Below are 27,897 nucleotides of genomic sequence, written 5' to 3'. Positions count from 1 at the left end.
GCAAGGGTGCCACAACTATGCCTTTATTGAATATAGACTCCGGTATGTACTCACCAAAAATATCCCTCCAGAGCATTCACTCAAATCATTGTTAAACTAAAGATGCCTTAGAAACACTGCTAAACAGACCTGATATATCCCACTGTATTTGAATGCAAGTTTATGGGTGCAAAACATAGTAAACATTTTACTGGTTCTTTAGAAAAACTATATTTTACAGGCTTTCCTGACGCCTTTCGGAGACTTCATACATTGCATTTCTCAATCAATCACAATGTCTGAGTGGCTATCGACAAACATGACTAAAGTTATAAAAAAAAATAAACACGGATGGTCTGCCTTGCTCTCTGATGTCTACCCAAGTCGCTGAAATTCATCAGCCTATTATCATCATCCTTTAGCTATTCATGTATTGGCTCTCATTGAGTGTATTTTGAACAATGGCAGAACAAAAATGAGCAAGGTAGGTCATTGCCTGTGTGAGAACTTTGGTCACGGTCTATCAGCCATTACACTTCTGTACGACGTCACTCATGGTTCAATGTCAGTATAAAGGTCCAAAGTGGTGTTGGTTTCATCAGGAACTGGAGAGTCTTAGCTTCTATTTCCTTTGTCACCAGTTTTCTACTTTGGAGGTTCCTGGGGAGAGGAAGAGAAGTCATCTTTATTGTAATCTTAAAGAGATCGTTCACTTTTTTGAAGTCTATTTTCAACTTGCATATGATATTGAAGTTCCATCAAAACAATAAGATAATTGGCTGGTTATTTAGCCACATCCAGATTCTCCCAACTTCAAAAAGTGACCTATCCCTTTACGCCAACGTAATCCCATGTTGAATATTGTTACAGGCATCCTGCCAGACCAAGAACTCCAAAACAGCCATATTCTACACTGACTGTGCTCAGGCTGGGAATATTGTCTTTGATACTCTAGGAGTCAGGTGGGTTACGGAATGCTGCTGCTGGCTCAGTTCTGCTTGGTTCAGTGTGGGCTGTAGCTCATCCTGGGGGAGGCCGAGTACATCCGAAGTCCACTAACACAGTAACTCTGTGACCATGACATCACAACCAAGAGCACGGCTACAGAGATGACGGGTTCTCCTGCTTCACCCTGGCTAGATTTGCAGTGTACATAGTGTTTTTACACGTTTTCACAGACATCGTCCCAAAAAACAATAAGATGGGTGACCCGTGTCCGCGTTTATAGGTTATAATACAATATCTCATTTGCCATTTGAAAATACAAGAATGATGTCCAAGGGCAGGGTGGACAGACTATTCCACGGGACGTGCCATGTGTGGGTCAGAAGTGTACCAGTGGTGCTGCAGCCTCCTCCCTCTGTGACATGCTGCTCCTCCAGCCGTCTCTGGGCTCTCCTAGTGACTCTAACCTGGAAGGACATGGGAGAGCATGACTTTCAATCTGACGTGGCTATTATTATTAGATGCATGTGATGTGACATGTACTATATCCCTGCATTGAGGTTAGGTCAGTTTGCCGTTTAGTGCTTGCTTACTTCTGCTGCTGTCGGTCACAGAACGACCGCACGGACTGAGACTCGCTCTGCCAAAAGTTCTGAAAAACGAAAGGAGTTAACAAAACAATGTGAACCCTTTGAATCATTTTGAACCAAACCCTAACTCCTAGGAGTGGGCCAGAAAGCATTATGGTGTCGTGGAAGCAAGAGTGAACTCTAGTGGAAGAAAGGAGGTACTGTCAACTGGTTCTTGTGCAGTTTGCCTGCCCTTCTTTCCAAGTCATCTTCGTAGCAGTACATACAGCCACAAATGATCTCATTATGAACATAAGGCAGCCTGGGCCGTGTTCATTAGGCACCGGAAGGCAGAAAACAGAAGTTGAACCACCTGTCCATAAGACATGTAATTCTGTTACAAATCTGTTCCTTTGCTTGCCCTAACAAACACATGGCCCAGGTTTAAGTAATGGTAACATCAAATTAAGTAACGCGTTTCAATGAGGACGGTGTGCTAGCCGGAGAGACAGAATACAGACCACAGTTTCCCACTCGATCTCTTTGAGCGAGATGCAGTCATTCTCCAGACGGCCCAGCTCCTGGACTACGGTGGCCTGGAAGCGCTCCAGGTGGACCAGCCTGCACAAACAGGAAGAATGTCACTGTAAACCACATCCTCAACCAACCTCTGCGGAATCTTCCAACAATCATAAGAATGGGTGGCATTTCCAATCACTGTGTATAAACTTCACCCATGGATGAGGCGAGTTCCCAAGTGGAAAGTGACTTGAGTCATCTAAATGAATACATCAATTATTAATGAATCCATTATTATTTAAGACTGGTCCAGGTGATGGTTTTTACCTGCTGTCGTGGACAGCACCCAGGAGAGAGGTGACGTTTTTCTGACAGTCCATCAGAGACTGCAGGGAGCGGGCTTCAATCTTCTTGTATCTGGACTGTAGGAACAATAGGAAAGGGGGATTAGTCAACTGAAACATGAAGGGTAGCAACCTTTATCAAATAGCTCCATGTTCAAATGTTTCCTAGTGTCTAGTTTTAAAGGTCTTGATGGGTAAGCGATTGGAGGAATCGTGTGTTAGTGCCGGGCTGGTCTCTGGTGACAGTAGCTGGTCAGTGCACGCAAGATAATTCTGGGTTGGAGATTAGAATGGAGCTCTCCAGGACCAGGGTAACAGGAGGGACCATTATTGTAAACTCAAAAAAAGAAATGTCCCTTTCTCAGGACCCTGTATTTCAAAGATCATTTGAAATAATCCAAATAACTTCACAGATCCTCATTGTAAAGGGTTTAAACACTGTTTCCCCATGCTTGTTCAATGAGCCATAAACAATTAATGAACATGCACCTGTGGAACGGTCATTAAGACACTAACAGCTTACAGACGGTAGGCAATTAAGGTCACAGTTATGAAAACTGTAGACACTAAAGAGGCCTTTCTACTGACTCTGAAAAACACAAAAAGAAAGATGCCCAGGGTCCCTGTTCATCTGTGTGAACATGCCTTAGGCATGCTGCAAGGAGGCATGAGGACTGCAGATGTGGCCAGGGCAATAAATTGCAATGTCCGTACTGTGAGACGCCTAAGACAGCGCTACAGGACGGAAAGCTGATTGTCCTCGCAGTGGCAGACCACAACACCTGCACAGGACGCACAATCCCTCCATCAGTGCTCAGACTGTCCGCAATAGGCTGAGAGAGGCTGGACTGAGGGCGTGTAGGCCTGTTGTAAGGCAGGTCCTCACCGGCAACAACGTCGCCTATGGGCACAAACCTACCGTCGCTGGACCAGACAGGACTAGCAAAAAGTGCTATTCACTGACGAGTCACGGTTTTGTCTCACTAGGGGTGATGGTCAGATTTGCGTTTATTGTCGAAGGAATGAGCGTTACACCAAGGCCTGTACTTAGGAAAGTCAGTGTCAGACAGGAATGTCAGTGTTCTGCCATGGCCAGCGAAGAGCCCGGGTCTCAATCCCATTGAGCACGTCTGGGTCATGTTGGATCGGAGGGTGAGGGCTAGGGCCATCCCCCCCCAGACATGTCCGGGAACTTGCAGGTGCCTTGGTGGAAGAGTGGGGTAACATCTCACAGCAAGAACTGGCAAATCTGGTGCAGTCCATGAGGAGGAGATGCACTGCAGTACTTAATGCAGCTGGTGGCCACACCAGACACTGACTTATTTTTTATTTTGAACCCCCTCCCCCCCCCTTTGTTCAGGGACACATTCAATTTCTGTTAGTCACATGTCTGTGGAACTTGTTCAGTTCATGTCTCAGTTGTTGACCCTTGTGTTCATACAAATATTTATACATGTTAAGTTTGCTGAAAATAAAAGCAGTTGACAGTGAGAGGCCGTTTCTTTTTTTGCTGAGTCTATGTTGTGTTGCACGAGTCCGTGTGATGTGATCACCGAGAAGTGCGCCCTCAGCTGGCTCTTGAAGGTCTGGAATGCAGCGATGACTCCAGAGCCCATCTCCATCTCCGACTCCACCTCCTCATTCAGCACTCTGCTCATTGATTCTGGAAAGCATGAAACAGATGGGGTTGGAATGAATGCCTGCACAACCAGTAGCATACGGTGCCTTCAGAAAGTATTGTTACCCCTCGACTTATTTCACATTTTGATGTGTTAGTCAATTTAAAACTGGTTAAATAAAATATCAACCATCTACACCCCATAAAGATGAAGTGAAAACATGTTTTCTAAAAACATTAGTAATTTTTGGGAAAACGTATACAAATATTCTACGGAGAAATCCTTCGACCTCATGGCTTGGTTTTTGCTCGGACATGCAATGTCAACTGTGGGACCTTATATAGACAGGTGTGTGCCTTTCCAAATCATGTCCAATCAATTGAATTTACCAAAGGTGGACTATAATCAAGATGTAGAAACATCAAGGATGATCAATGGATACAGGATGCACCTAACCTTAATTTTGAGTATCATAGCAAAGGGTCTGAATACTTATGTAAATAAGGTTTTTATGATTTAGATTTATGAAGAAAAACATTGAATCTATTTCAGAATAATGCTGTAACATAAAATGTGGAAAAAGTCAGAGGTTTGAATACTTTCAGAATGCACCTACTCATTCAAGGGTTTTTATTTTTTTACAATTTTCTACATTGTAGAATAATAGTGAAGACATCAAAGCTATGAAATAACACATATGGAATCATCTAGTAACCAAAGTGTAAAACAAAACCAAATATATTTTATATTTGAGATTGTTCAAAGTAGCCACCCTTTCACTTGATGGCAGCTTTGCACACCTGCTGCCATTCCTGAGCAAGCTGTGTACTGGTGGTGCCCCGATCCCGCAGCCGAATCAACTTTAGGAGACGGTCCTGGCGCTTGCTGGACTTTCTTGGGCGCCCTGAAGCCTTCTTCACAACAATTGAACCGCTCTCCTTGAAGTTCTTGATACGATAAATGGTTCATTTAGGTGTGATCCTACTGACAGCAATATCCTTGCCTGTGAAGCCCTTTTCAGCAATAATGACGGCACGTGTTTCCTTGCAGGTAACGATGGTTGACAGAGGAAGAACAATGATTCCAAGCACCACCCTCCTTTTGAAGCTTCCAGTCTGTTATTCGAACTCAATCAGCATAACAGAGTGATCTCCAACCTTGTCCTCATCAACACTCACACCTGTGTTAACGAGAGAATCACTGACATGATGTCAGCTGGTCCTTTTGTGGCAGGGCTGAAATGCAGTGGAAATGTTTTTTGGGATTCAGTTCATTTGCATGGCAAAGAGGGACTATGCAATTAATCTGATCATTCTGGAGTACACGAAAATTGCCATCATACAAACTGAGGCAGCAGACTGAAAATTAATATTTGTGTCATTCTCAAAACTTTTGGCCACGACTGTACACTCAATTAGTATTTGGTAGCATTGCTTTTAAAATTGTTTAACTTGGGTCAAACATTTTTGGGTAGCCTTCCACAAGCTTCCCACAATAAGTTTTTGGGCCCCTTCCTCCTGACAGAGCTGGTGTAACTGTCAGGTCTGTAGGCCTCCTTGCTCGTATGCGCTTTTTCAGTTCTGCCCACAAATGTTCTATGGGATTGAGGTCAGGGCTTTGTGATGGCCACTACAATACCCTGACTTCATTGTCATTTTGCCACATCTTTGGAAGTATGCTTGGGGTCATTGTCCATTTGGAAGACCCATTTGCGACCAAGCTTTAACTTCCAGACTGATGTCTTGAGATGTTGCTTCAATATATCCACATAGTTTTACTCCCTCATGATGCCATCTATTTTGTGAAGTGCACCAGTCCCTCCTGCAGCAAAGCACCCCCACAACATGATCCTGCCACCCCCGTGCTTCACGGTTGGGATGGTGTTCTTCGGCTTGCAAGCCACCCCCTTTTTCCTCTAAACAAAACGATGGTCATTATGGCAAAACAGTTCTGTTTTTGTTTCATCAGACCAGAGGACATTTCTTCAAAAAGTACAATCTTTGTCCCCATGTGCAGTTGCAAACCGTAGTCTGGCTTTTTATAATGGCGGATTTGGAAGCAGTGGCTTCTTCCTTGCTGAGCAGCATTTCAGGTCTTGTCGATATAAGACTCGTTTTATTGTGGATATAGATACTTTTGTACCGGTTTCCTCCAGCATCTTCACAAGGTCCTTTGCTGTTGTTCTGGATTTGATTTGCACTTTTCGCACCAAAGTACATTCATCTCCAGGAGACAGAATGTGTCTCCTTCCTGAGCGGTATGACGGCTGCGTGGTCCCATGGTGTTTATACTTGCGTACCACTGTTTGTACAAATGAGTGTGGTACCTTCAGGCGTTTGGAAATTGCTCCCAATGATACTGAGTTTGAAGGTAGGCCTTGAAATACATCCACAGGTACACCTCCAATTGACTTAAATGTCAATTAGCCCATCAAAAGCTTCTTAAGCCATGACATAATTTCGGGAATTTTCCAAGCTGTTTAAAAGCAGTCAACTTAGTGCATCTAAACTTCTGACCCACTGGAATACAGTGAATTATAAGTGAAATAATCTGTCTAAACAATTGTTGGAAAAATTACTTGTGTCATGCACAAAGTAGATGTCCTAACCGACTTGCCAAAACTATAGTTTGTTAACAAGAAATTTGTGGAGTGTTTGAAAAAACGAGTTTCAATGACTCCAACCTAAGTGTATGTACAGTGGGGGAAAAAGTATTTGATCCCCTGCTGATTTTGTACGTTTACCCACTGACAAAGAAAGGATCAGTCTATCATTTTAATGGTAGGTTTATTTGAACAGTGAGAGACAGAATAACAACAAAAATATCCAGAAAAACGCATGTCAAAAATGTTATAAATTGATTTGCATTTTAATGAGGGAAATAAGTATTTGACCCCCTCTCAATCAGAAAGATTTCTGGCTCCCAGGTGTCTTTTATACAGGTAACGAGCTGAAATTAGGAGCACACTCTTAAAGGGAGTGCTCCTAACCGCAACTTGTTACCTGTAAAAAAAGACACCTGTCCACAGAAGCAATCAATCAGATTCCAAACTCTTCACCATGGCCAAGACCAAAGAGCTCTCCAAGGATGTCAGGGACAAGATTGTAGACCTACACAAGGCTGGAATGGGCTACAAGACCATCGCCAAGCAGCTTGGTGAGAAGGTGACAACATTTGGTGCGATTATTCGTAAATGGAAGAAACACAAAATAACTCAATATCCCTCGGCCTGGGGCTCCATGCAAGATCTCACCTCGTTGAGTTGCAATGATCATGAGAACGGTGAGGAATCAACCCAGAACTACACAGGAGGATCTTGTCAATGATCTCAAGGCATCTGGGACCATAGTCACCAAGAAAACAATTGGTAACACTACGCCGTGAAGGACTGAAATCCTGCAGCGCCCGCAAGGTCCCCCTGCTCAAGAATACATATGCAGGCCCGTCTGAAGTCTGAACATCTGAATGATTCAGAGGACAACTGGGTGAAAGTGTTGTGGTCAGATGAGACCAAAATGGAGCTCTTTGACATCAACTCAACTCGCCGTGTTTGGAGGAGGAGGAATGCTGCCAATGACCCCAAGAACACCATCTCCACCGTCAAACATGGAGGTGGAAACATTATGCTTTGGGGGTGTTTTTCTGCTAAGGGGACAGGACAACTTCACCGCATCAAAGGGACGATGGACGGGGCCCATGTACCGTCAAATCTTGGGTGAAAACCTTCCCTCAGCCAGGGCATTGAAAATGGGTCGTGGATGGGTATTCCAGCATGACAATGACCCAAAACACACGGCCAAGGCAACAAAGGAGTGGCTCAAGAAGAAGCACATTAAGGTCCTGGAGTGGCCTAGCCAGTCTCCAGTCCTTAATCCCATAGAAAATCTGTGGAGGGAGCTGAAGGTTTGAGTTGCCAAACGTCAGCCTCGAAACCTTAATGACTTGGAGAAGATCTGCAAAGAGGAGTGGGACAAAATCCCTCCTGAGATGTGTGCAAACCTGGTGGCCAACAAGAAACATCTGACTTCTGTGATTGCCAACAAGGGTTTTGCCACCAAGTACTAAGTCATGTTTTGCAGAGGGGTCAAATACTTATTTCCCTCATTAAAATGCAAATCATTTTATAACATTTTTGACATGTGTTTTTCTGGATTATTTTGTTGTTATTCTGTCTCTCACTGGTCAAATAAACCTACTATTAAAATGATAGACTGATCATTTCTTTTTAAGTGGGCAAACGTACAAAATCAGCAGGGGATCAAATACTTTTTTCCCCCCACTGTAAACTTCCGACTTCAACTGTATGTATGCATTACCAGCAGCTTCCTCAAGAGGTTCTGAGGGAAAGAAGGCCCTGGGTCTTTGCCTTGGATCCCTTTCTAGCGGCACACTCTTCTTCTCTGCTGCACCTCCCGAGTCAGCACGCTCTGCTGAGTAATATGACCACAACATGGCCATTGACCACAGTCAGCTCCAGTCCACACCTTTATGGTCATTTCTCCTTCACTGAGGGCCATGTTTAATCAAGTGTTCTATCATATTAAAACATTTTGCAACTGAAAACGAAGGACAAGTTCAGGTAGTCCCTCCCAGTTAGTCCTTTTAATTCAGTTTGATGCCTAATGAATACGACCATGGTAAGTATTTGAAAACAAATGCCCTTTTAGAAATTTAAAAAAAGACCAGATTGGTCAACAGTACATGTTAAGTCATTGCAGAGGGAATTCAGAGACATACCTGAGGCCCAAGGCCTCTTCCTATGAATTCCAGCCTCCTGATTGGGAACATGGTCCTGAAATAATAATTTTACATTATGACCAGTGCTTGACCTGGACTGAAATAGGTGCCGGTACTCATTTTGGGTGCCAGTACTGTTTATATTTTAGGTGCAGGAGCTCCACAATACTTTTGAGCTAATATTCTAGAGGAACAGGAGCTCAAGCAATAGAAAAACTGAGGTGCCGGTTCTCAGCTCCAGTGAGCTCCTTTCCAATTCAAACATTCATTATGACAGATTACATGTATATTATGAAAATCTATACATGTTATAACACATTAGTTAGAAACAGTACAGTAAACACCCAACAAAACAATAGAATAACTAGCACGAGGGTACAAATGGAGGTTCTCTGTTAGTAAATCTTCCAAGAGAAGACTTAGGAATAGGATTCTCCTATTGGGAGAGGTGAAACATGTGTTATTGGGATGTATCATGAGTCTGGTGCCAGATCTGTTTGTGCTGTTTTGCCAATGCTTATGGTCGTAGTCTATGGCGATGGCTAAAGATCACAAACAGATCTGGCACCAGGCAAGTACTACGGAGTACCTTACAGTAGGTGTAGATTCATCTTGTTCCTCCTGGTGAAACACAGATTCATCCCAGTCCACTCCAGTCACATCATGGAAGCCTACAAGGAATGCAATGTTGTTAGCTAATGTGACAACTGTATGTGATATGAGACCTGTATGGGACTTTTATTTTGACACGCTGTATACCTGTATTGAAGGGGAAATCCCATACAGGTTTCACATCAGCTACAGGTCTAACTATAGCCCCATGAGAAACAGGTCTGTATACCACGATGTGGGTGGCAGGTGTGAAAACAAATCTGCCGATGTGCCAACCTTGAGAAAGGCACTTAACCCGAATGCTCCTGTAAGTCACACTGGATAAAAGTGTCCGCTAAATTACACAAATAAAATCAACCATAGTTAACATTGCCCTTATGAGCCCTGGTCAACTGTACTATATTGAATAGGGTACCATTTCGGATGCAGTCTTTTTCTGATGAATGCCTTCGGAAAGTATTCAGACCCCTTGACTTTTTCAAGATTTTGTAATGCTACAGCCTATTCTAAAATGTACTAAATTGTTGTTTTTTTGTGTCAATCTACACACAATACCCATAACGTCAAAGCAAGAACCGATTAGACATTTTTCCCCCCCAAAAAATGTTGTTTTTAAATAACTGAAATATCACATTTACATATGTATTCAAACCCTTTACTCTGTACTTTGTTGAAGCACCTTTGGCAGTGATTACAGCATCAATTATTGGGTATGACCCTACAAGCTTGGCACACCTGTATTTGGGGAGTTTCTCCCATTCTTCTCTGCAGACCCTCTCAAACAGTGTCATGTTGGATGGGGAGAGTCGCTGCACAGCTATTTTCAGGTCTTTTCAGAGATGTTCGATCGGGTTCAAGTCCGGGCTCTGGCTGGGTCACTCAAGGACATTGAGACTTGTCCCGAAGCCACTCCTGTGTTGTCTTGGCTGTGTGCTTAGGGTCGTTGTCCTGTTGGAAGGTGAACCTACACCCCAATCTGAGGTCCTGAACAGGTTTTCATCAAGGATCTCTGTACTTTGCTCAGTTCATCTTTACCTTGATTCTGACTAGTCTCCCAGTCCCTGAAAAACAACCCCACAGCATGCTACCACCACGCTTCACCTTAGGGATGGTGCCAGGTTTCCTCCAGACGTGATGCTTGGCATTCAGGCCAAAGAGTTCAATCTTGGTCTCATCAGACCAGAAAATCTTGTTTCTCATGGTCTGAGATACTTTTGGCAAACTCCAAGCGGGCTCTCATGTGCCTTTTACTGAGGAGTGGCTTCCGTCTGGCAACACTACCATAAAGGCCTGACTGGTGGAGTGCTCCAGAGATGGTTGTCCTTCTGGAAGGTTCTCCCATCTCCACAGAGGAACTCTGGAGCTCTGTCAGAGTGACCATCAGGTTCTTGGTCATTTCCCTGACCAAGGCCCTTCTTCCCAATTGCTAGTTTGGCCGGGTGGCCAGCTCTAGAAAGAGTCTTGGTGGAGGCCACTGTGTTTTTGGGGACCTTCAATGCTGCAGAAATGTTTTGGTACCCTTCCCCAGGTCTTCACCCCGACACAATCCTGTCTCGGAGATCTACGTACAATTCCTTCGACCTCATGGCTTGGTTTTTGTTCTGACATTCCTTTTTTAAAATGTAACCTTTATTTAACTAGGCAAGTCAGTTAAGAACAAATTCTTATTTACAATGACGACCTACCGGGGAACAGTGGGTTAACTCAAGGATGATAATGGAAACAGGATGCATCTGAGCTCAATTTCGAGTCTCATAGCAAAGGGTCTGAATACTTATGTAAAAGGTATTTCTGTTTTCTAAAAACGTGTTTACAGTTTCTCATTATGGGGTATTCTGTGTAGATTGCTGAGGATTTTTATTTATTTAATCCATTTTAGAATAAGGCTGTAGTGTAACAAAATGTGGAAAAAAAGGGGTCTGAATACTTTCTGAAGGCACTGTATAGCTTGCCTGAATCTCGTGATATCAGGTTGGACGGAGGAGAAAACTCCAGAGTTTTTTCCTCTTTGAGCTTGTCAAATAGCCGTTCTGCAATGTTTTTACTTGGTGTTCCCTCCGCTGATTTGCATGCTGGTGTACGATGCTGTTCAAAACAGAAAGGGGATGTCGTGGACATCAATTGTCAAACAGCAACAACATTTCATATCACACCGAGGTAGAGGCAAACCAAAAACTGGACCTATGCTATTACAGCTACAGTCGTAGCCAAAAGTTGAGAATGACACAAATATTAATTTTCAAAGTCTGCTGCCTCAGTTTGTATGATGGCAATGTGCATATACTCCAGAATGTTATGAAGAGTGATCAGATGAATTGCAATTAGTTGCAAAGTCCCTCTTTGCCATGCAAATGAACTGAATCCCAAAAAACATTTCCACTGCATTTCAGCCCTGCCACAAAAGGACCAGCTGACATGTCAGTGATTCTCTCGTTAACACAGATGCGAGTGTTGATGAGGACAAGGCTGGAGATCACTCTGTCATGCTGGTTGAGTTTGAATAACAGACTGGAAGCTTCAAAAGGAGGGTGGTGCTTGGAATCATTGTTCTTCCTCTGTCAACCATGGCTACCTGCAAGGAAACATGTGCCGTCATCATTGCTTTGCACAAAAAGGGCTTCACAGGCAAGGATATGGCTGTCAATAAGATTGCACCTAAATCGACCATTTATCGGCTCATCAAGAACTTCAAGGAGAGCGGTTCAATTGTTGTGAAGAAGGCTTCAGGGCGCCCAACAAAGTACAGCAAGCGCCAGGACGTCTCCTAAAGTTGATTCGGCTGCGGGATCGAGGCACCACCAGTACAGAGTTTGCTCAGGAATGGCAGCAAGCAGGTGTGAGTGCATCTGCACGCACAGTGAGGCGAAGACTTTTGGAGGATGTCCTGGTGTCAAGAAGGGCAGCAAAGAAGCCACTTCTCTCCAGGAAAAACATCAGGGACAGACTGATATTCTGCAAAAGGTACAGGGATTGGGCTGCTGAGGACTGGGGTAAAGTCATTTTCTTTGATGAATCCCCTTTCCGATTGTTTGGGGCATCCGTAAAAATGCTTGTTTGGAGAAGACAAGGTGAGCGCTACCATCAGTCCTGTGTCATGCCAACAGTAAAGCATCCTGAGACCATTCATTTTACCTAAGAACACAGCCATGAATAAAGAATGGTACCAACACATCCTCCAAGAGCAACTTCCCCCAACCATCCAGGAACAGTTTGGTGACGAACAATGCCTTTTCCAGCATGATGGAGCACCTTGCCATAAGGCAAAAGTGATAACTAAGTGGCTCGGGGAACAAAACATCCATATTTCAGGTCCATAGCCAGGAAACTCCCCAGACCTTAATCCCATTGAGAACTTGTGGTCAATCCTACAGAGGCGGGTGGACAAACAAAAACCCACAAATTCTGACAAAGTCCAAGCATTGATTATGCAAGAATGGGCTGCCATCAGTCAGGATGTTTCCCAGAAGTTAATTGACAGCATGTCAGGGCGGATTGCAGAGGTCTTGAAAAAGAAGGGTCAACACTACAAATATTGACTCTTTGCATCAACTTCATGTAATTGTCAATAAAAGCCTTTGACACTTATGAAATGCTTGTAATTATACTTCAGTATTCCATAGTAACATCTGACAATATCTAGACACTGAAGCGGCAAACTTTGTGGAAATTAATGTTTGTATCATTCAAAACTTTTGGCCATGACTGTACATCCTAGGATTTGTTTTTCACTTGATATTCTTCAAGAATAAATGACCATGGAACAGATTCCTAGATCCCATACTGTATGGTATTTTATTATTATTATTATTTTTTTTTAAACACTGGCATACCCAATAATTTTGTCCATTTTGATAACTTCCCAACATGTTCATGACAGTCTGTTCTAAGGGGTGGTACTGTCTGGTAGCCTAGGTGAAATAGGGCTACAGTTGCCACTAGCTATGAAGTTACTAACCTAGAATAAAGGAGAGACATGTTACCTTGACAGGGGAGGCCTCCTCTGCACTGCTGGGAGAGGACAGGGGGAGAACTGTAGAGAGAGTGAGGGGGAGACGGGCTACAGCAGGGTGTCTACTAGACCAACGCAGCTCAGAGCACTCAAACAGAATGAGTGGGTGTGAGGGGAGGCGGGACGTGGCATGCTCACTCTTCAGTTTGCTCTTGGTTTTGGGCTTCTTCCTGGTGTAGTCGTGTTTGGCCAGCTGGGACAGGATCACACTGCTGCCAGCCTCAGCAGGGGGAGGAGAGCCTTTTGATTTAGACTACAGAGGATATCAATGAAGTTCAATACCTTATTCATTCATTCGAATAGGACAATTTCAAAACAACGCCACTGGCTACAGCAGTGTTTCCCAACTCCGGTTCCCCATACCCTCAACAGTACATATATTTGTTGTGGCCTCGGACAAGCACACCTGATTCTACTAGTTAACTAATCGTCAAGCCCTTAAGTTGAATCAGGTGTTTTAGTTTACAACAAAATGTGTTTTGTTGGGGGGGGTCCTGGAGGACTGAAGTTAGGCAACATTGGGCTTCAGTATGAATGAAATTGGTGAAAATAGCTACGATATCACAAATGGTTAGCAGCGAATCCCATTAAGAGTGCAATACCATTATACACTGCTCAAAAAAATAAAAGGGAACACTTAAATAACACATCCTAGATGTGAATGAAAGAAATCTTATTAAATACTTTTTTCTTTACATAGTTGAATGTGCTGACAACAAAATCACACAAAAATAATCAAATGGAAATCCATTTTATCAACCCATGGAGGTCTGGATTTGGAGTCACACTCAAAATTAAAGTGGAAAACCACACTACAGGCTGATCCAACTTTGATGTAATGTCCTTAAAACAAGTCAAAATGAGGCTCAGTAGTGTGTGTGGCCTCCACGTGCCGGTATGACCTCCCTACAATGCCTGGGCATGCTCCTGATGAGGTGGCGGATGGTCTCCTGAGGGATCTCCTCCCAGACCTGGACTAAAGCATCCGCCAACTCCTGGACAGTCTGTGGTGCATGTGGCGTTGGTGGATGGAGCGAGACATGATGTCCCAGATGTGCTCAATTGGATTCAGGTCTGGGGAACGGGCGGGCCAGACCATAGCATCAATGCCTTCCTCTTGCAGGAACTGCTGACACACTCCAGCCACACGAGGTCTAGCATTAGGAGGAACCCAGGGCCAACCGCACCAGCATAAGGTCTCACAAGAGGTCTGAGGATCTCATCTCGGTACCTAATGGCAGTCAGGCTACCTCTGGCAAGCACATGAGGGCTGTGCGGCCCCCCAAAGAAATGCCACCCCACACCATGACTGACCCACCGCCAAACCAGTCATGCTGGAGGATGTTGCAGGCAGCAGAACGTTCTCCACGGCGTCTCCAGAATCTGTCACGTCTGTCACGTGCTCAGTGTGAACCTGCTTTCATCTGTGAAGAGCACAGGGCGCCAGTGGCGAATTTGCCAATCTTGGTGTTCTCTGGCAAATGCCAAACGTCCTGCACGGTGTTGGGCTGTAAGCACAACCCCCACCTGTGGACGTCGGGCCCTCATACCACCCTCATGGAGTCTGTTTCTGACCGTTTGAGCAGACACATGCACATTTGTGGCCTGCTGGAGGTCATTTTGCAGGGCTCTGGCAGTGCTTCTCCTGCTCCTCCTTGCACAAAGGCGGAGGTAGCGGTCCTGCTGCTGGGTTGTTGCCCTCCTACGGCCTCCTCCACGTCTTCTGATGTACTGGCCTGTCTCCTGGTAGCGCCTCCATGCTCTGGACACTAAGCTGACAGACACAGCAAACCTTCTTGCCACAGCTCGCATTGATGTGCCATCCTGGATGAGCTGCACTACCTGATCCACTTGTGTGGGTTGTAGACTCCGTCTCATGCTACCACTAGAGTGAAAGCACCGCCAGCATTCAAAAGTGACCAAAACATCAGCCAGGAAGCATAGGAACTGAGAAGTGGTCTGTGGTCTCCACCTGCAGAACCACTCCTTTATTGGGGGTGTCTTGCTTATTGCCTATAATTTCCAACTGTTGTCTATTCAATTTGCACAACAGCATGTGAAATGTATTGTCAGTGTTGCTTCCTAAGTGGACAGTTTGATTTCACAGAAGTGTGATTGACTTGGAGTTACATTGTGTTGTTTAAGTGTTCCCTTTATTTTTTTGAGCAGTATACTTTGATCAAATAGTGAAATTTGTTTTGCAAACCTTTTGCTGCTGTTTCTCCTTGTTGGTTGGGGTGGAGTGTGTTGACCTGAAGCAGAAGGGGACACAGAAGGACATGGACAATCAATGAACTGTAATTGCACTAGTCCTCTGCAACTAGTAGTGACCACTCGATTACCAAGGGACAACATCAACTATAGATACAGTTTCAGACAACTGTGACTAATAACAGGCGCAGAGATCTTTTGGACAAGTATTTGGGACTGTGGCCTTACCCGCCAGAGGAGAGAGACTGAGTGCTGAAGAGCCTTGTTTTTGCTCTGGCCACCTGCAAAACAGACAAACAGCACACACACACACACACACAGATATTTAAATGTAGAGGGAAATATAGCCAAACAGATGCCCTTGAGGAAAGTAATTTAGTACTTGACACACTAAACATACACAATAGCCAGTCGACAATAAGTAGTCAACATTTCTCTATCTACAAACTGACCTGGTACCTCTTCAAAGCAGTCAAGAATGTAATACTCTCTGGCTTCCTGACATGTGACAAGTCTGTATACGTGGCACCAATAGTCTCAGTTACTTCAACAGTGACCTGAGGCAGTCAGACGTTAATACATGCAGTGATGGTGATGCCGAGGCCCAAGACATCACAGACATTTTAAGTGACATGATCTGACTGCAGAAGCAGTGTTCCTGTGGTCTCCAGAAGGTGGCAGGTTTTCATTATGATCTTGGACACTCCCCTCTGTATTTATTTAGAGACAGTGAAGCTACATTTCTCTATATAGTCCAGCATTTTGAATTTGAGATCAAATGTGCCATACGAGGCACAGTACAGAATGTCACATATTCAGGGTATTTTCATAGATATCCATTTTACCGTTTAGAAATGAAAGCACTTTATGCATCTAGTCCCTCCATTTTTTCATAAGCATTTGGACAAATTCACTTAGGGAATACCTTATTTACATGCATTTGCAGTTTGGCTTGTGTTTCTGATTATGTTGTGCCCAATAGGAACTGAATGGTTAATAATGTAGTGTCATTTTGGAGTCACTGTTGTAAATAAGAATGGAAGAGGTTTCTGAACACATCTACATTAATTTGGATGCTATCTACCATGATTATCCACAATCACTCATTCACGATTAATTCATTATCCATGACAGCATCCATATTAATATAGGTGTTCAGAAAGGTCTTCCATTCTGATTTACAATTAAAATGGCAAAACTTCCACCCTTCAGTTATTTTTGGGCAAAACAAAACAAAAAAATCAGAAACCTACAAATGCATCCAAGTGCTAGTCATATGGGACCAGATACTAAACTTACGCCTACTTTAACACACTAAGTGAATGTCAAAATATACACGTACAAAATTCACACACACGACCAAAAGTATGTGGACACCTGCTAGTCGAACATCTCATTCCAAAATCATGGGCAATAATATGGAGTTGGTCCCCCCTTTGCTGATATAACAGCCGCCACTCATCTGGGAAGGCTTTCCACTAGATGTTGAAACATTGCTGCAGGGACTTGCTGCCATTCAGCCACAAGACCATTAGTGAAGACACTGATGTTGGGTGATTAGACCTGGCTCGCAGTCAGCATTCCAATACATCCCAAAAGTGTCCAATGGGGTTGAGGTCAGGGCTCTGTGCAGTCCATTCAAGTTCTTCCACACCGATCTCAAACGATTTTTGTATGGACCTCGCTTTGTGCAGAGTTCAATCTTGTTTATCATTGAGAGTTTTTGGGTGCCTTTTGGCAAACTCCAAGCAGTCTGTCACGTGCCTTTTACTAAGGAGTGGCTTCCATCTGGCCGCTCTACCAAAAAGGGCTGATTGGCGGAGTGCTGCAGAGATGTTTGGCCTTCTGGAAGGTTCTCCCATCTCCACAGAGGAACTCTGGAGCTCTGTCAGAGAGTGACCATCGGGTTCTTGGTCACCTTCCTGACCAAGGCCCTTCTCCCCCGATTACTAGTTTGGACGGGCGGACAGCTCGAGGAAGAGTCTTGGTGGTGCTAAACTTCTTCCATTTAAGAATGGAGGTCTCAGTGTTCTTGGAGACCTTCAAAGCTGCAGAATCTTTTTGGTACCCTTCCCTAGATATGTGCCTCGACACAATCCTGTCTCAGAGCTCTACGGACAATTCCTTCAACCTCGTGGCTTGGTTTTTGCTCTGACATGCACTGTCATCTGTGGGACCTTATATAGAAGTGTGTGCCTTTCCAAACCATGTCCAATCAATTGAATTTACCACAGGAGGAGAACTTCAATCTAGTTGTAGAAACAGCAAGGATGATCAATGGAAAGAGCCTCATAACAAAAAGGGTCTGAATACTTACGTAAATAAGGTATTCGAGTTTAATGAAATTTGCACAAAAAAAAAAACTTTGTTTTGTCGTTATGGGGTATATTGTGTAGATATAGAATTGTTCTTATTTAACGTAACTAAATGTGGAAAAAGTCAGTGTCTGAATACTTTCCGAATGCACAGTGTGTGTGCAGTACCAGTCACAAGTTTGAACACGCCTACTCATTCATAGGCTTTTATTTATTTTTACTATTTTCTACATTGTAGAATAACAGTGAAGACATCAAAACTAAGAAATAACACATGGAATCATGTAGAAAGTAAAAAATGTTGAATCAAAATATATTTTATATTGGACATTCTTCAAAGTAGCCACCCTTTGCACCCTCTTGGCATTCTCTCACCAGCTTCATGAGGTAGTCACCTGGAATGCATTTCAATTAACAGGTATGCCTTGTTAAAAGTTCATTTGTGGAATTTCTTTCCTTCTTAATGCGTTTGTGCCAATCAGTTGTGTTGTGACAAGGTAGGGGTGGCATACAGAAGATAGCCCTATTTGGTAAAAGACCAAGTCCATATCATGGCGAGAACAGCTCAAATAAGCAAAGAGAAGTGACAGTCCATCATTACTTTAAGACATGAAGGTCAGTCAATCCGTAAAATGTCAAGAACTTTGAGTTTCTTCATAGCGCTTGATAGTTTTCGCAACTGCACTTGAACAAACTGGCTCTCATGAGGACCGCCACAGTAAAAGAAGGCCCAGAGTTACCTCTGCTGCAGAGGAAAAGTTACTTAGAGTTACCAGCCTCAGAAATTGCAGGCCAAATAAATGCTTCACAGAGTTCAAATAACAGACATCAACTGTTCAGAGGAAACTGCGTGAATCAGGCCTTCATGGTCTACTGGCACTACTAAAGGACACCATTAAAGAAGAGACTTGCTTGGGCCAAGAAACACGAGCAATGGACATTAGACCGGTGGAAATCTGTCCTTTGGCCGGATGAGTCCAAATTTCAGACTTTTTGGTTCAAACCACTGTCTTTGTGAGAGTGTAGGTGAACGGATGCTCTCCACGTGTGGTTCCCACCATGAAGCATGGAGGTGTGATGGTGCTTTGCTGGTTATCTATTTAGAATTCAAGGCACACTTAACCAGCATGGCTACCACAGCATTCTGCAGCGATACGCAATCCAATCTGGTTTGCGCTTCGTGGGACTATCATTTGTTTTTCAACAGGACAATGACCCAACACACCTCCAGGCTGTGTAATGGCTATTTGACCAAGAAGGAGAGTGATGGAGTGCTGCATCAGATGACCTGGCCTCCGCAATCACCCAGACCTCAACCCAATTGAGATGGTTTGGGATGAGTTGGACCGCAGAGTGAAGGAAAAGCAGCCAACAAGTGCTATGCATATGTGGGAACTCCTTCAAGAACGTTGGAAAAGCATTCCTCATGAAGCTGGTTGAGAGAATGCTAAGAGTCTGCAAAGTGGTCAAGGCAAAGGGTGGCTACTTTGAAGAATCTAAAAATCGACACCTTTTGGTTACTACATGATTTCATAGTTTGTCTTCACTATTATTCTACAATGTAGAAAATAATAAAAATAAAGTAAAACCCTTGAATGAGTAGGTGTCCACAGACTAACTTTCAAATGGAGGGACTAGATACATTGTGCTTTCATTTCTAAAATGGTTAAACATTTGCATGAAAATTCCCTCAAATAAAAAAAATGACATTCTGCACTGTCGGCTCATGAAACATTGTTCCCAAATCTAAAATGCTTAGTATAGAGCCAAATTAACCAATTTTATCGTCACTGTCCAAATAAATACAGGAGGGAGTACCAACCAAGCGTATTGAATGTACAGTTGAAGTCGGAAGTTTACATACACTTAGGTTGGAGTCATTAAAACTTGTTTTTCAACCACTCCACAAATTTCTTGTTAAACTATAGTTTTGGCAAGTCAGTTATGCACAAGAAGATATCCTGACACGTAATGTTTCGAACAATTGTTTACAGACAGATTATTTCACTATCACAATTCCAGTGGGTCAGAAGTATACATACACTAAGTTGACTATGCTTTTAAACGGCTTGGGAAATTCCAGAAAATTATGTCATGGCTTTAGAAGCTTTTGATAGGCTAATTGACATAGTTTGAGTCAATTGGAGGTGTACCTGTGGATGTATTTCAAGGCCTACCTTCAAACTCAGTGCCTCTTTGCTTGACATCATGGGGAAACCCAAATAAATGAGCCAAGACCTCAGAAAACTATTTTGTAGACCTCCACAAGTCTGGTTCATCCTTGGGAGCAATTTCCAAATGCCTGAAGGTACCACGTTCATCTGTACAAACAATAGTACGCAAGTATAAACACCATGGGACCACGCAGCCATCATACCGCGCAGGAAGGAGACGCGTTCTGTCTCCTAGAGATGAACGTACTTTGGTGTGAAAAGAGCAAATCAATTCCAGAACAACAGCAAAGGACCTTGTGAAGATGCTGGAGGAAACAGGTACAAAAGTATCTATAGCCACAGTAAAACGAGTCCTATATCAACATAACCTGAAAGGCCACTCAGCAAGGAAGAAGCCACTGCTCCAAAACCGCCATAAAAAAGCCAGACTACGGTTTGCAACTGCACATGGGGACAAAGATCGTACTTTTTGGAGAAATGTCCTCTGGTCTGATGAAACAAAACTAGAACTGTTTGGACATAATGACCATCGTTATGTTTGGAGGAAAAAGGGGGATGCTTGTAAGCCGAAGAACACCATCCCAACCGTGAAGCACGGGGGTGGCAGCATCATGTTGTGGGGGTGCTTTGCTGCAGGAGGGACTGGTGCACTTCACAAAATAGATGGCATCATGAGGTAGGAAAATTATGTGGATATATTGAAGCAACATCTCAAGACATCAGTCAGGAAGTTAAAGCTTGGTCGCAAATGGGTCTTCCAAATGGACAATGACCCCAAGCATACTTCCAAAGATGTGGTAAAATGGCTTAAGGACAATAAAGTCAAGGTATTGGAGTGGCCATCACAAAGCCCTGACCTCAATCCCATAGAACATTTGTGGGCAAAACTGAAAAAGCATGTGCGAGCAAGAAGGCCTACAAACCTGACTCAGTTACACCAGCTCTGTCAGGAGGAATGGGTTAACATTCGCCCAACTTATTGTGGGAAGCTTGTGGGAGGCTACCCGAAACGTTTGACCCAAGTTAAACAAATTAAAGGCAATGCTACCAAATACTAATTGAGTGCATGTCAACTTCTTACCCACTGGGAATGTGATGAAAGAAATAAAAGCTGAAAGAAATCATTCTATCCTACTTTTCTGACAGTTCACATTTTTAAAATAAAGTGATGATCCTAACTGACCTAAGACAGGGAATTTTTACTATGATTAAAAGTCAGGAATTGTGAAAAACTGAGTTTAAATGTATTCGGCTAAGGTGTATGTAAACTTCCGACTTCTACTGTATATTTTTTTAAAGGCATCTACAGTCATTAGATCCACTGTTTTGATGAATACTCATTGTCTCATTGAAAGTATTGCTCAAATAGCATCACAGCAGACATTGGGGGAAGGCCCATGACATAAAATGACAAGAGTCAAATAGCAAACCTCAGTGTCAGAGCTGGCACACAGTTCGAAGATGTCCTCCGGTGAAGTTTCAATTCTTTCCCTGTGATATGAGAAAAACAATGACTTGACGGAAATATGGCAATACAGAAAGAGTACAGTATTGGTGAACCATTGAAACACTTTTTGCTGTGATCACTCACCGAGACAGAGCTGTTGCCAGACTGGTCTGGTTTACAGCAGGGATCTATAGGACAAAACAATAATTAGTACTCCCATACTATTTGTGCAGCAGTCAACTGTATTACCACGTGCCATATAATGATATAGCTTTACAGAGTTGGACACAGTGTGGGACTAGTTTGAAGGAGCCCCACTGAGTATGGTTAAGTTACCCCTTCATGTGTTTTAATGCTTACCTCTGTGCTGCCTGCAGTTGCCAGAGTAGGGGACCTTGGCGGAAACAATCAGTTACTCATCTTAAAAACCAAATGTATCATAAATAACCATATAGAGTGCCAAATATAGCATAGGGTACTTACAGTGATGAGGTCTCCAATGCAGCTAGCTCGTCGAGATCTAGTGGAGAAATACATTCCATGAATTCATACATTCTTTTACAGCAGCCTGGAGACACTGAAATTAGTATGATCGGTTACATAAGACAGGTTTCTTAAAACAAAAGTAGGGCGAAGTCTAGCAAACCATATATTGCGTGTTCGAATCTCACAGACAACTGTAGCAACTTCGTAACTAGATAGCATGTTAGCTAATCCTTCCCCTAACCATAGCTCCCTAGCTAACTTAGCCAAAACAAATTTGAATTCGTAACATATTAAACGAATTGAACGAACATCCACACAATTAATACACACCATATTGGAGTGTCCCGGATTTACATTTACTATGTTACCTCTACCCCCAGAGTCAAGGTCGTTTAAAAAGGACACGTCGGGATTTTGGGACTGAGGCCCTTCATCTACTTCCTCAGAGTCAGATGAACTTGTGGATACCATTTTTATGTACAGTTGAAGTCAGAGGTTTACATACACCTTAGCCAAATACATTTAAACTCAGTTTCACAATTCCTGACATTTAATCCTAGTAAACATTCCCTGTCTTAGGTCAGTTAGGATCACCACTTTATTTTAAGAATGTGAAATGTCAGAATAATAGTACAGAGAATTTATTTATTTATTACATCACATTCCCAGTGGGTCAGAAGTTTACATATACTCAATTAGTATTTGGTAGCATTGCCTTTAAATTGTTTCACTTGGGTCAAACGTCTTGGGTAGCCTTCCACAAGCTTCCCACAATAAGTTGGGTGAATTTTGGCCCATTCCTCCTGACAGAGCTGGTGTAACTGAGTCAGGTCTGTAGGCCTCCTTGCACATGCTTTTTCAGTTCTGCCCACAAATTTTCTATGGGATTGAGGTCAGGGCTTTGTGATGGCCACTCCAATACCTTGACTTAGTTGTCCTGAAGTCATTTTGCCACAACTTTGGAAGTATGCATGGGGGTCATTGTTCATTTGGAAGACCCATTTGCGACCAAGCTTTAACTTCCTGACTGATGTCTTGAGATGTTGCTTCAATATATCCACATAGTTTTACTCCCTCATGATGCCATCTATTTTGTGAAGTGCACGAGTCCCTCCTGCAGCAAAGCACCCCCACAACATGATGCTGCTACCCCCGTGCTTCACGGTTGGGATGGTGTTCTTCGGCTTGCAAGCCTCCCCATTTTTCCTCCAAATATAACAATGGTCATTATGGCCAAACACTTCCATTTTTGTTTCATCAGACATTTCTCTAAAAAGTACAATCTTTGTCCCCATGTGCAGTTGCAAACCATAGTCTGACTTTTTTTTTTTTTTTATGGAGGTTTTGGAGCACTGGCTTCTTCCTTGCTGAGTGGCCTTTCAGGTTATGTTGTTATAGGACTCGTTTTACTGTGGATATAGATACTTTTGCACATGTATCCTCCAGCATCTTCACAAGGTCCTTTGCTGTTGTTCTGGGATTGATTTGCTCTTTTCACACCAAAGTTCGTTCATCTCTAGGAGACAGAACGCGTCTCCTTCCTTAGCGATATGACAGCTGCGTCGTCCCATGGCGTTTATACTTGCGTACTATTGTTTGTCTGCTTCTTTTGTGAGGTCTCGGCTGATTTCTTTTGATTTTCCCATGATGTCAAGCAAAGAGGCACTGGGTTTAAAGTAGGCCTTGAAATGCATCCACAGGTACACCTCCAATTGACTCAAATGATGTCAATTAGCCTATCAGAAGCTTCTAAAGCCATGACATCATTTTCGGGAATTTTCCAAGCTGTTTAAAGGCACAGTCAGCTTAGTTTATGTAAACTTCTGACCCACTGGAATTGTGATAGTGAAATAATCTGTAAACAGTTGTTGGAAAAATGACTTGTGTCATTAACAAAGTAGATGTCCTAACTGACTTCCCAAAACTATAGTTTGTTAACAAGAAATTTGTGGACTGGATTAAAAAAGAGTTTTAATGACTCCAACCTAAGTGTATGTAAACTTCTGACTTCCACTGTATCTACGTACAGTATGAAGGAAGTTTGAGGTAGTTTTGCGAGCCAATGCTAACTACTGACTGGAAGTCTATGGGTATATGTTAACAAATATTGCCAAAATCCCAAAGCATCCCTTTAATGTGGAAATTAATATAGCATAACCTATGTGATCTGGTCTAATACATCACAGTCCATGAGATTAAAGAACTGAACATATCTGATTGCAAGGGTTCCATGACGTGTTGTATCGATGGCTGGTCATCTGAACGTACACTTTGCTGTGGGGAAAGGGAAGAATATGGCATAGCCTAGTTTCATAACTTAACAATGGGCTTCTCATGCGCATACATTTATTGGTAAAGCATTGTCCTCATAATTCATCTGTCATGCTAGGGGTTACCAGTAGTCGTTTGCTTTCAAAGACCCTCTTGGCAGCATCCAGGATGTCATGCTTGGGATCGAAGATGATCTGGACCATCTTTCCCTTGGTCATGCGATAGGTGAGGGGGTTCGACAGGTGAACGGTCAGAATGGTCTGATTATCACAGTCTGGAGGGAGAATCATGGTAAACAATATAAAATGCAGCTCGTTACTTCTCAAATAAAGGAAAAGTCCCATATCCTCATTTCAGCATCAAACTGAAGGGCTAATGATGCAAGAGGAATTCTCCACTCACCACACACACTGAACCTAAAGACGTCTGCTCTTAGCAAATGGATTGATTCCCACAGTGAACCCTGTAGCGCCAGACGACATGGCAGAGGGGGAAAACAAATTTAAAAGCCTCACTTAGGACATTGGAAATCTAAGACCGACCCATTAAAGTAAACACTACTGACGTTCATTTATCGCTGACGTACACTGGTGTGTGTGGTCTGGTCAGTCTCACCTCGGGGTTGTTAACAAAGAGGCTGATACAGGACGTTCCTAGGTTGAAGTCCACCCAGAAATGTTCCAGTTTCTCATCCTCTGGCATGAACAGCTGAAGACAGACATTCATTTGTAAGTCTTACACACATCATTGCCTGAGGGGAATATCAGACCCAATGCATGCATGACATGAGACAGTTAGCTTTAAATAAGACATTTGTAACTGCCACACATTTAGCTTTATATTATCTGGAGTGTCATCCATGTTCCCTTATGACTTTGGAGCAGTGATCCTGGGACTAGTGCTGGTCTTACCTCAGTGGTGTCAAGAAACACACAGATGCAGGGGAACGTGAACACCCTATGAGAAACAGGCATTTATCTTACCATGTGAAACTTGTGTTTGATGTGATTTATTCTTTACAGAATAATATTTTTTTATTTAAATTATATGAAATGAGAATAATGAGGTGGGTGTATGAAATGTAGAGAAAAATAGTGTGGACTCCCCTTCTTTCATCTCCAAAATAGCTGTTCAAGTCATTGAGAAAAGTCCTGCAGTCCTATTTTGCAACAGAGAAAAAAATTAAGGCTAGTCTTTGACAGTTAAGACATGCATGTTTTACCCTCTTTGAATGCCACTATCAACATTTGAATTATTTATGGGGAGGTTAGAACTCAGAAACTTACTATCTCAAATTCTGTATCGTTTATTGCGTTGAAGCCCTCTGCAAAAACTGGGTTGGCAAACCACTTGTTGGTCAGCTCTTTCCTCGACCTCTTTATGGTCATTCGACAGAGTGCTTCTGATAGGGCCACCTGCATCTCATAGTCTGAACAAAACCACTACCCAAGTCAGTCACAGACAATTATGCATTTTTCATACAGTGAATTGCATTCCATAAAAAAAACAAAAAATGAAGTGTCACTCACCGCCCACATTGAGAATGGCTTTTGCAAATTGCTCACTGGAGGGAAAAAAAACGTCAAACTGCATTAATGAACACGATCTTGCTAAAGAAAAGAAAAAAGAAAATGCAGTGTAGACTAAATCTATCCACTAGGGGGCAATGCATTCTCAGACAACCATTTCAACGTTGGAAAGGCCTCTCTCCATGTTCTCGTATTTACAGGACTCTGTCATGACTGAAAGCTTACAGGAGTAGACAATGGTCTTTGGACATGCTCAGTTTCCTCCTCTCTTCTTTTGTGGTATTGTCGAGGATCGAGTTAATCGTCCTTATAGCCTGAATGGATAGAAAGAAAACAGTGAAGTATTCGTTTTATCATTTTGGAGACAAGAACAATGTAACATCCAATAGAATTGCAGGATGTTAATGTTTACAAAAATATATTCCGTTCTTTAACGTTTTTCCTGCTTTTCTATTAGACAGTCTCCCTTTTTAGTGAACAAAAGGTATTTCTTCAGAACCTTCTGAATCAACATCATCGCTCTCAATGACTGTACAGCCTTACCTCTAATCTCAGACTAAACGTGACGTCTTGATCGGTCCCAACCACTCCAACATGCAGCAGGAAGACGCTGGTGAGCTGACCTCTGTCTTTCCCCCCCCAAAACAAACAGCATTACTGTAGCTACCAGCATAAAAAAAAGCAAGGGATGGCAAATGTGGAATGATCAAAATTAGAGAAAAAGCTCACCTTCAACAGAAGGAGGCAAACGCTGAAAAATGAGGTGAAAAAACATGAGTATTTAGTTGGCTGATGCAGTGAAATAACATTGAAAATGTATTCTAAATCGACCCTAGACCAGGGCTCTCCAGGCGTTCTTTTAGAGCTACCCTCCTGTAGGTTTTCCACTCCAACTCCAGTTGTAACTAACCTAATTCAGGTTATCAGCTAATTATTAGAATCAAGTGTGCTAGATTAGGGTTGGAGCAAAAACCTACATGACTGTAGCTCTCCAGGAACAGGGGTAGAGAGCTCTGCCCTAGACACTTCTGTAGATCTGAAATGATTTGATAAGGATAGCCTTGCAAAATTCCTGTAACTTTTCCAAAATTCATGGATTTCCTGCTTATTCCCTCCTGATTCCAGGAGTCTTCAAACCAGGATTTCTGGACAACCTGTTGAGAAAGTTTGTGGAATTTTGCAAACCTAGATAGGAAAGCAACATGGAAAACAACCCACCCAGCCTAACATAAGGCAAGGTGAAGTAATTAACATATTGGTTAGACATCCAATATTTTCAGATCTACATGAGTGGGTAGGGCTGGGGGTTGATTTAAAATTTGGCCAACTCACACCTTACCAGGAAAAAATCAAAAAAGGTCTCAATAAGGCTGGGCAGGTCCTTCACACCTTTGTATTCTTCCATTTTCAGAAAGTCTGCAGCTCTTTCAAACCACGTCAACATGTGGAAATGAACAAACACAGTCAAATAGACCCATCAGAACCCGATAGGTTACATTTGAATGTTAAACACATCTTTGGAGATTTAAAAATATATATATTTATTGCTTGGTAAGATACTTATCTTGTAAACGAGACCTTGCCTGGCCAGGCAGTTAAAGCAGTCTTCATCATACTGGCATACATCTTCAATTGCTCTCAAAAGCAAAGTGACACTTTTGAACACACTTCTGTCAAGTTCCTGCAATCCACAGAGGAGAACGGGGAAGAGAATGTTTACAATTCTAACAAAACTGTTCAGCACATTTATTGTGTAACCAATGTGCTTTGGTAAGGTTTTCCTGATCATTGTTTTATATAAATAGGCTACTTCAAGCAGGAATTTCATACCCACAAAGGGTTAAATGTAATTTGATGAATGTGGATGTGAGAAAATAGCCTACCTTGTTAGCGACTTTGTTCAATCTGTTAACCAACGACTTGGAGGCTTTCTCCCTCAGAAGTGCTGCTGTGATGGCTCCAACATTATTGCTGACGAAGGCATCCTCCAAAATTATTTCGAACTGATAGAAAATGTGAAAAATACGCATCGTTTTGATCAATATAATTGTAATAGATAGGCCTATAGTTAGCGTTACACCGCTGATCTCTTCAATGGGGTCCTATATTCACTAACATTAGCAAATCTAAA

At 42.8% G+C, this 27,897-nt stretch overlaps 1 protein-coding gene across 1 annotated transcript; it reads right to left on the bottom strand.

The window, feature by feature from the left end:
* Nucleotides 1–7: 7 nt before the first annotated feature.
* sycp2l (synaptonemal complex protein 2-like) lies at nucleotides 8–27,796 on the bottom strand. Its single transcript, XM_082970630.1, has 31 exons — nucleotides 27,650–27,796; nucleotides 27,330–27,447; nucleotides 27,106–27,218; nucleotides 26,496–26,517; nucleotides 26,310–26,395; nucleotides 25,992–26,080; nucleotides 25,767–25,801; nucleotides 25,524–25,666; nucleotides 25,251–25,396; nucleotides 25,149–25,194; nucleotides 24,853–24,945; nucleotides 24,640–24,700; nucleotides 24,363–24,511; nucleotides 24,141–24,240; nucleotides 21,964–22,057; nucleotides 21,841–21,874; nucleotides 21,625–21,668; nucleotides 21,464–21,524; nucleotides 15,773–15,825; nucleotides 15,540–15,585; nucleotides 13,472–13,586; nucleotides 13,305–13,354; nucleotides 11,209–11,409; nucleotides 8,713–8,767; nucleotides 8,292–8,402; nucleotides 3,910–4,019; nucleotides 2,340–2,434; nucleotides 2,015–2,114; nucleotides 1,518–1,576; nucleotides 1,316–1,391; nucleotides 8–639 (listed from the first exon to the last, which is right to left on the bottom strand). The coding sequence occupies exons 1-31, from the start codon at nucleotides 27,794–27,796 to the stop codon at nucleotides 625–627; spliced, it is 2,667 nt and encodes an 888-aa protein (XP_082826756.1). The 3' UTR covers nucleotides 8–624.
* Nucleotides 27,797–27,897: the final 101 nt, after the last annotated feature.

The sequence above is a fragment of the Salmo salar genome, chromosome 29 (genome assembly GCF_965601325.2).
Source record: "Salmo salar chromosome 29, fSalSal1, whole genome shotgun sequence".
Taxonomy (NCBI): domain Eukaryota; kingdom Metazoa; phylum Chordata; class Actinopteri; order Salmoniformes; family Salmonidae; genus Salmo; species Salmo salar.
This window is presented reverse-complemented; position numbering and strand designations above follow the sequence as displayed.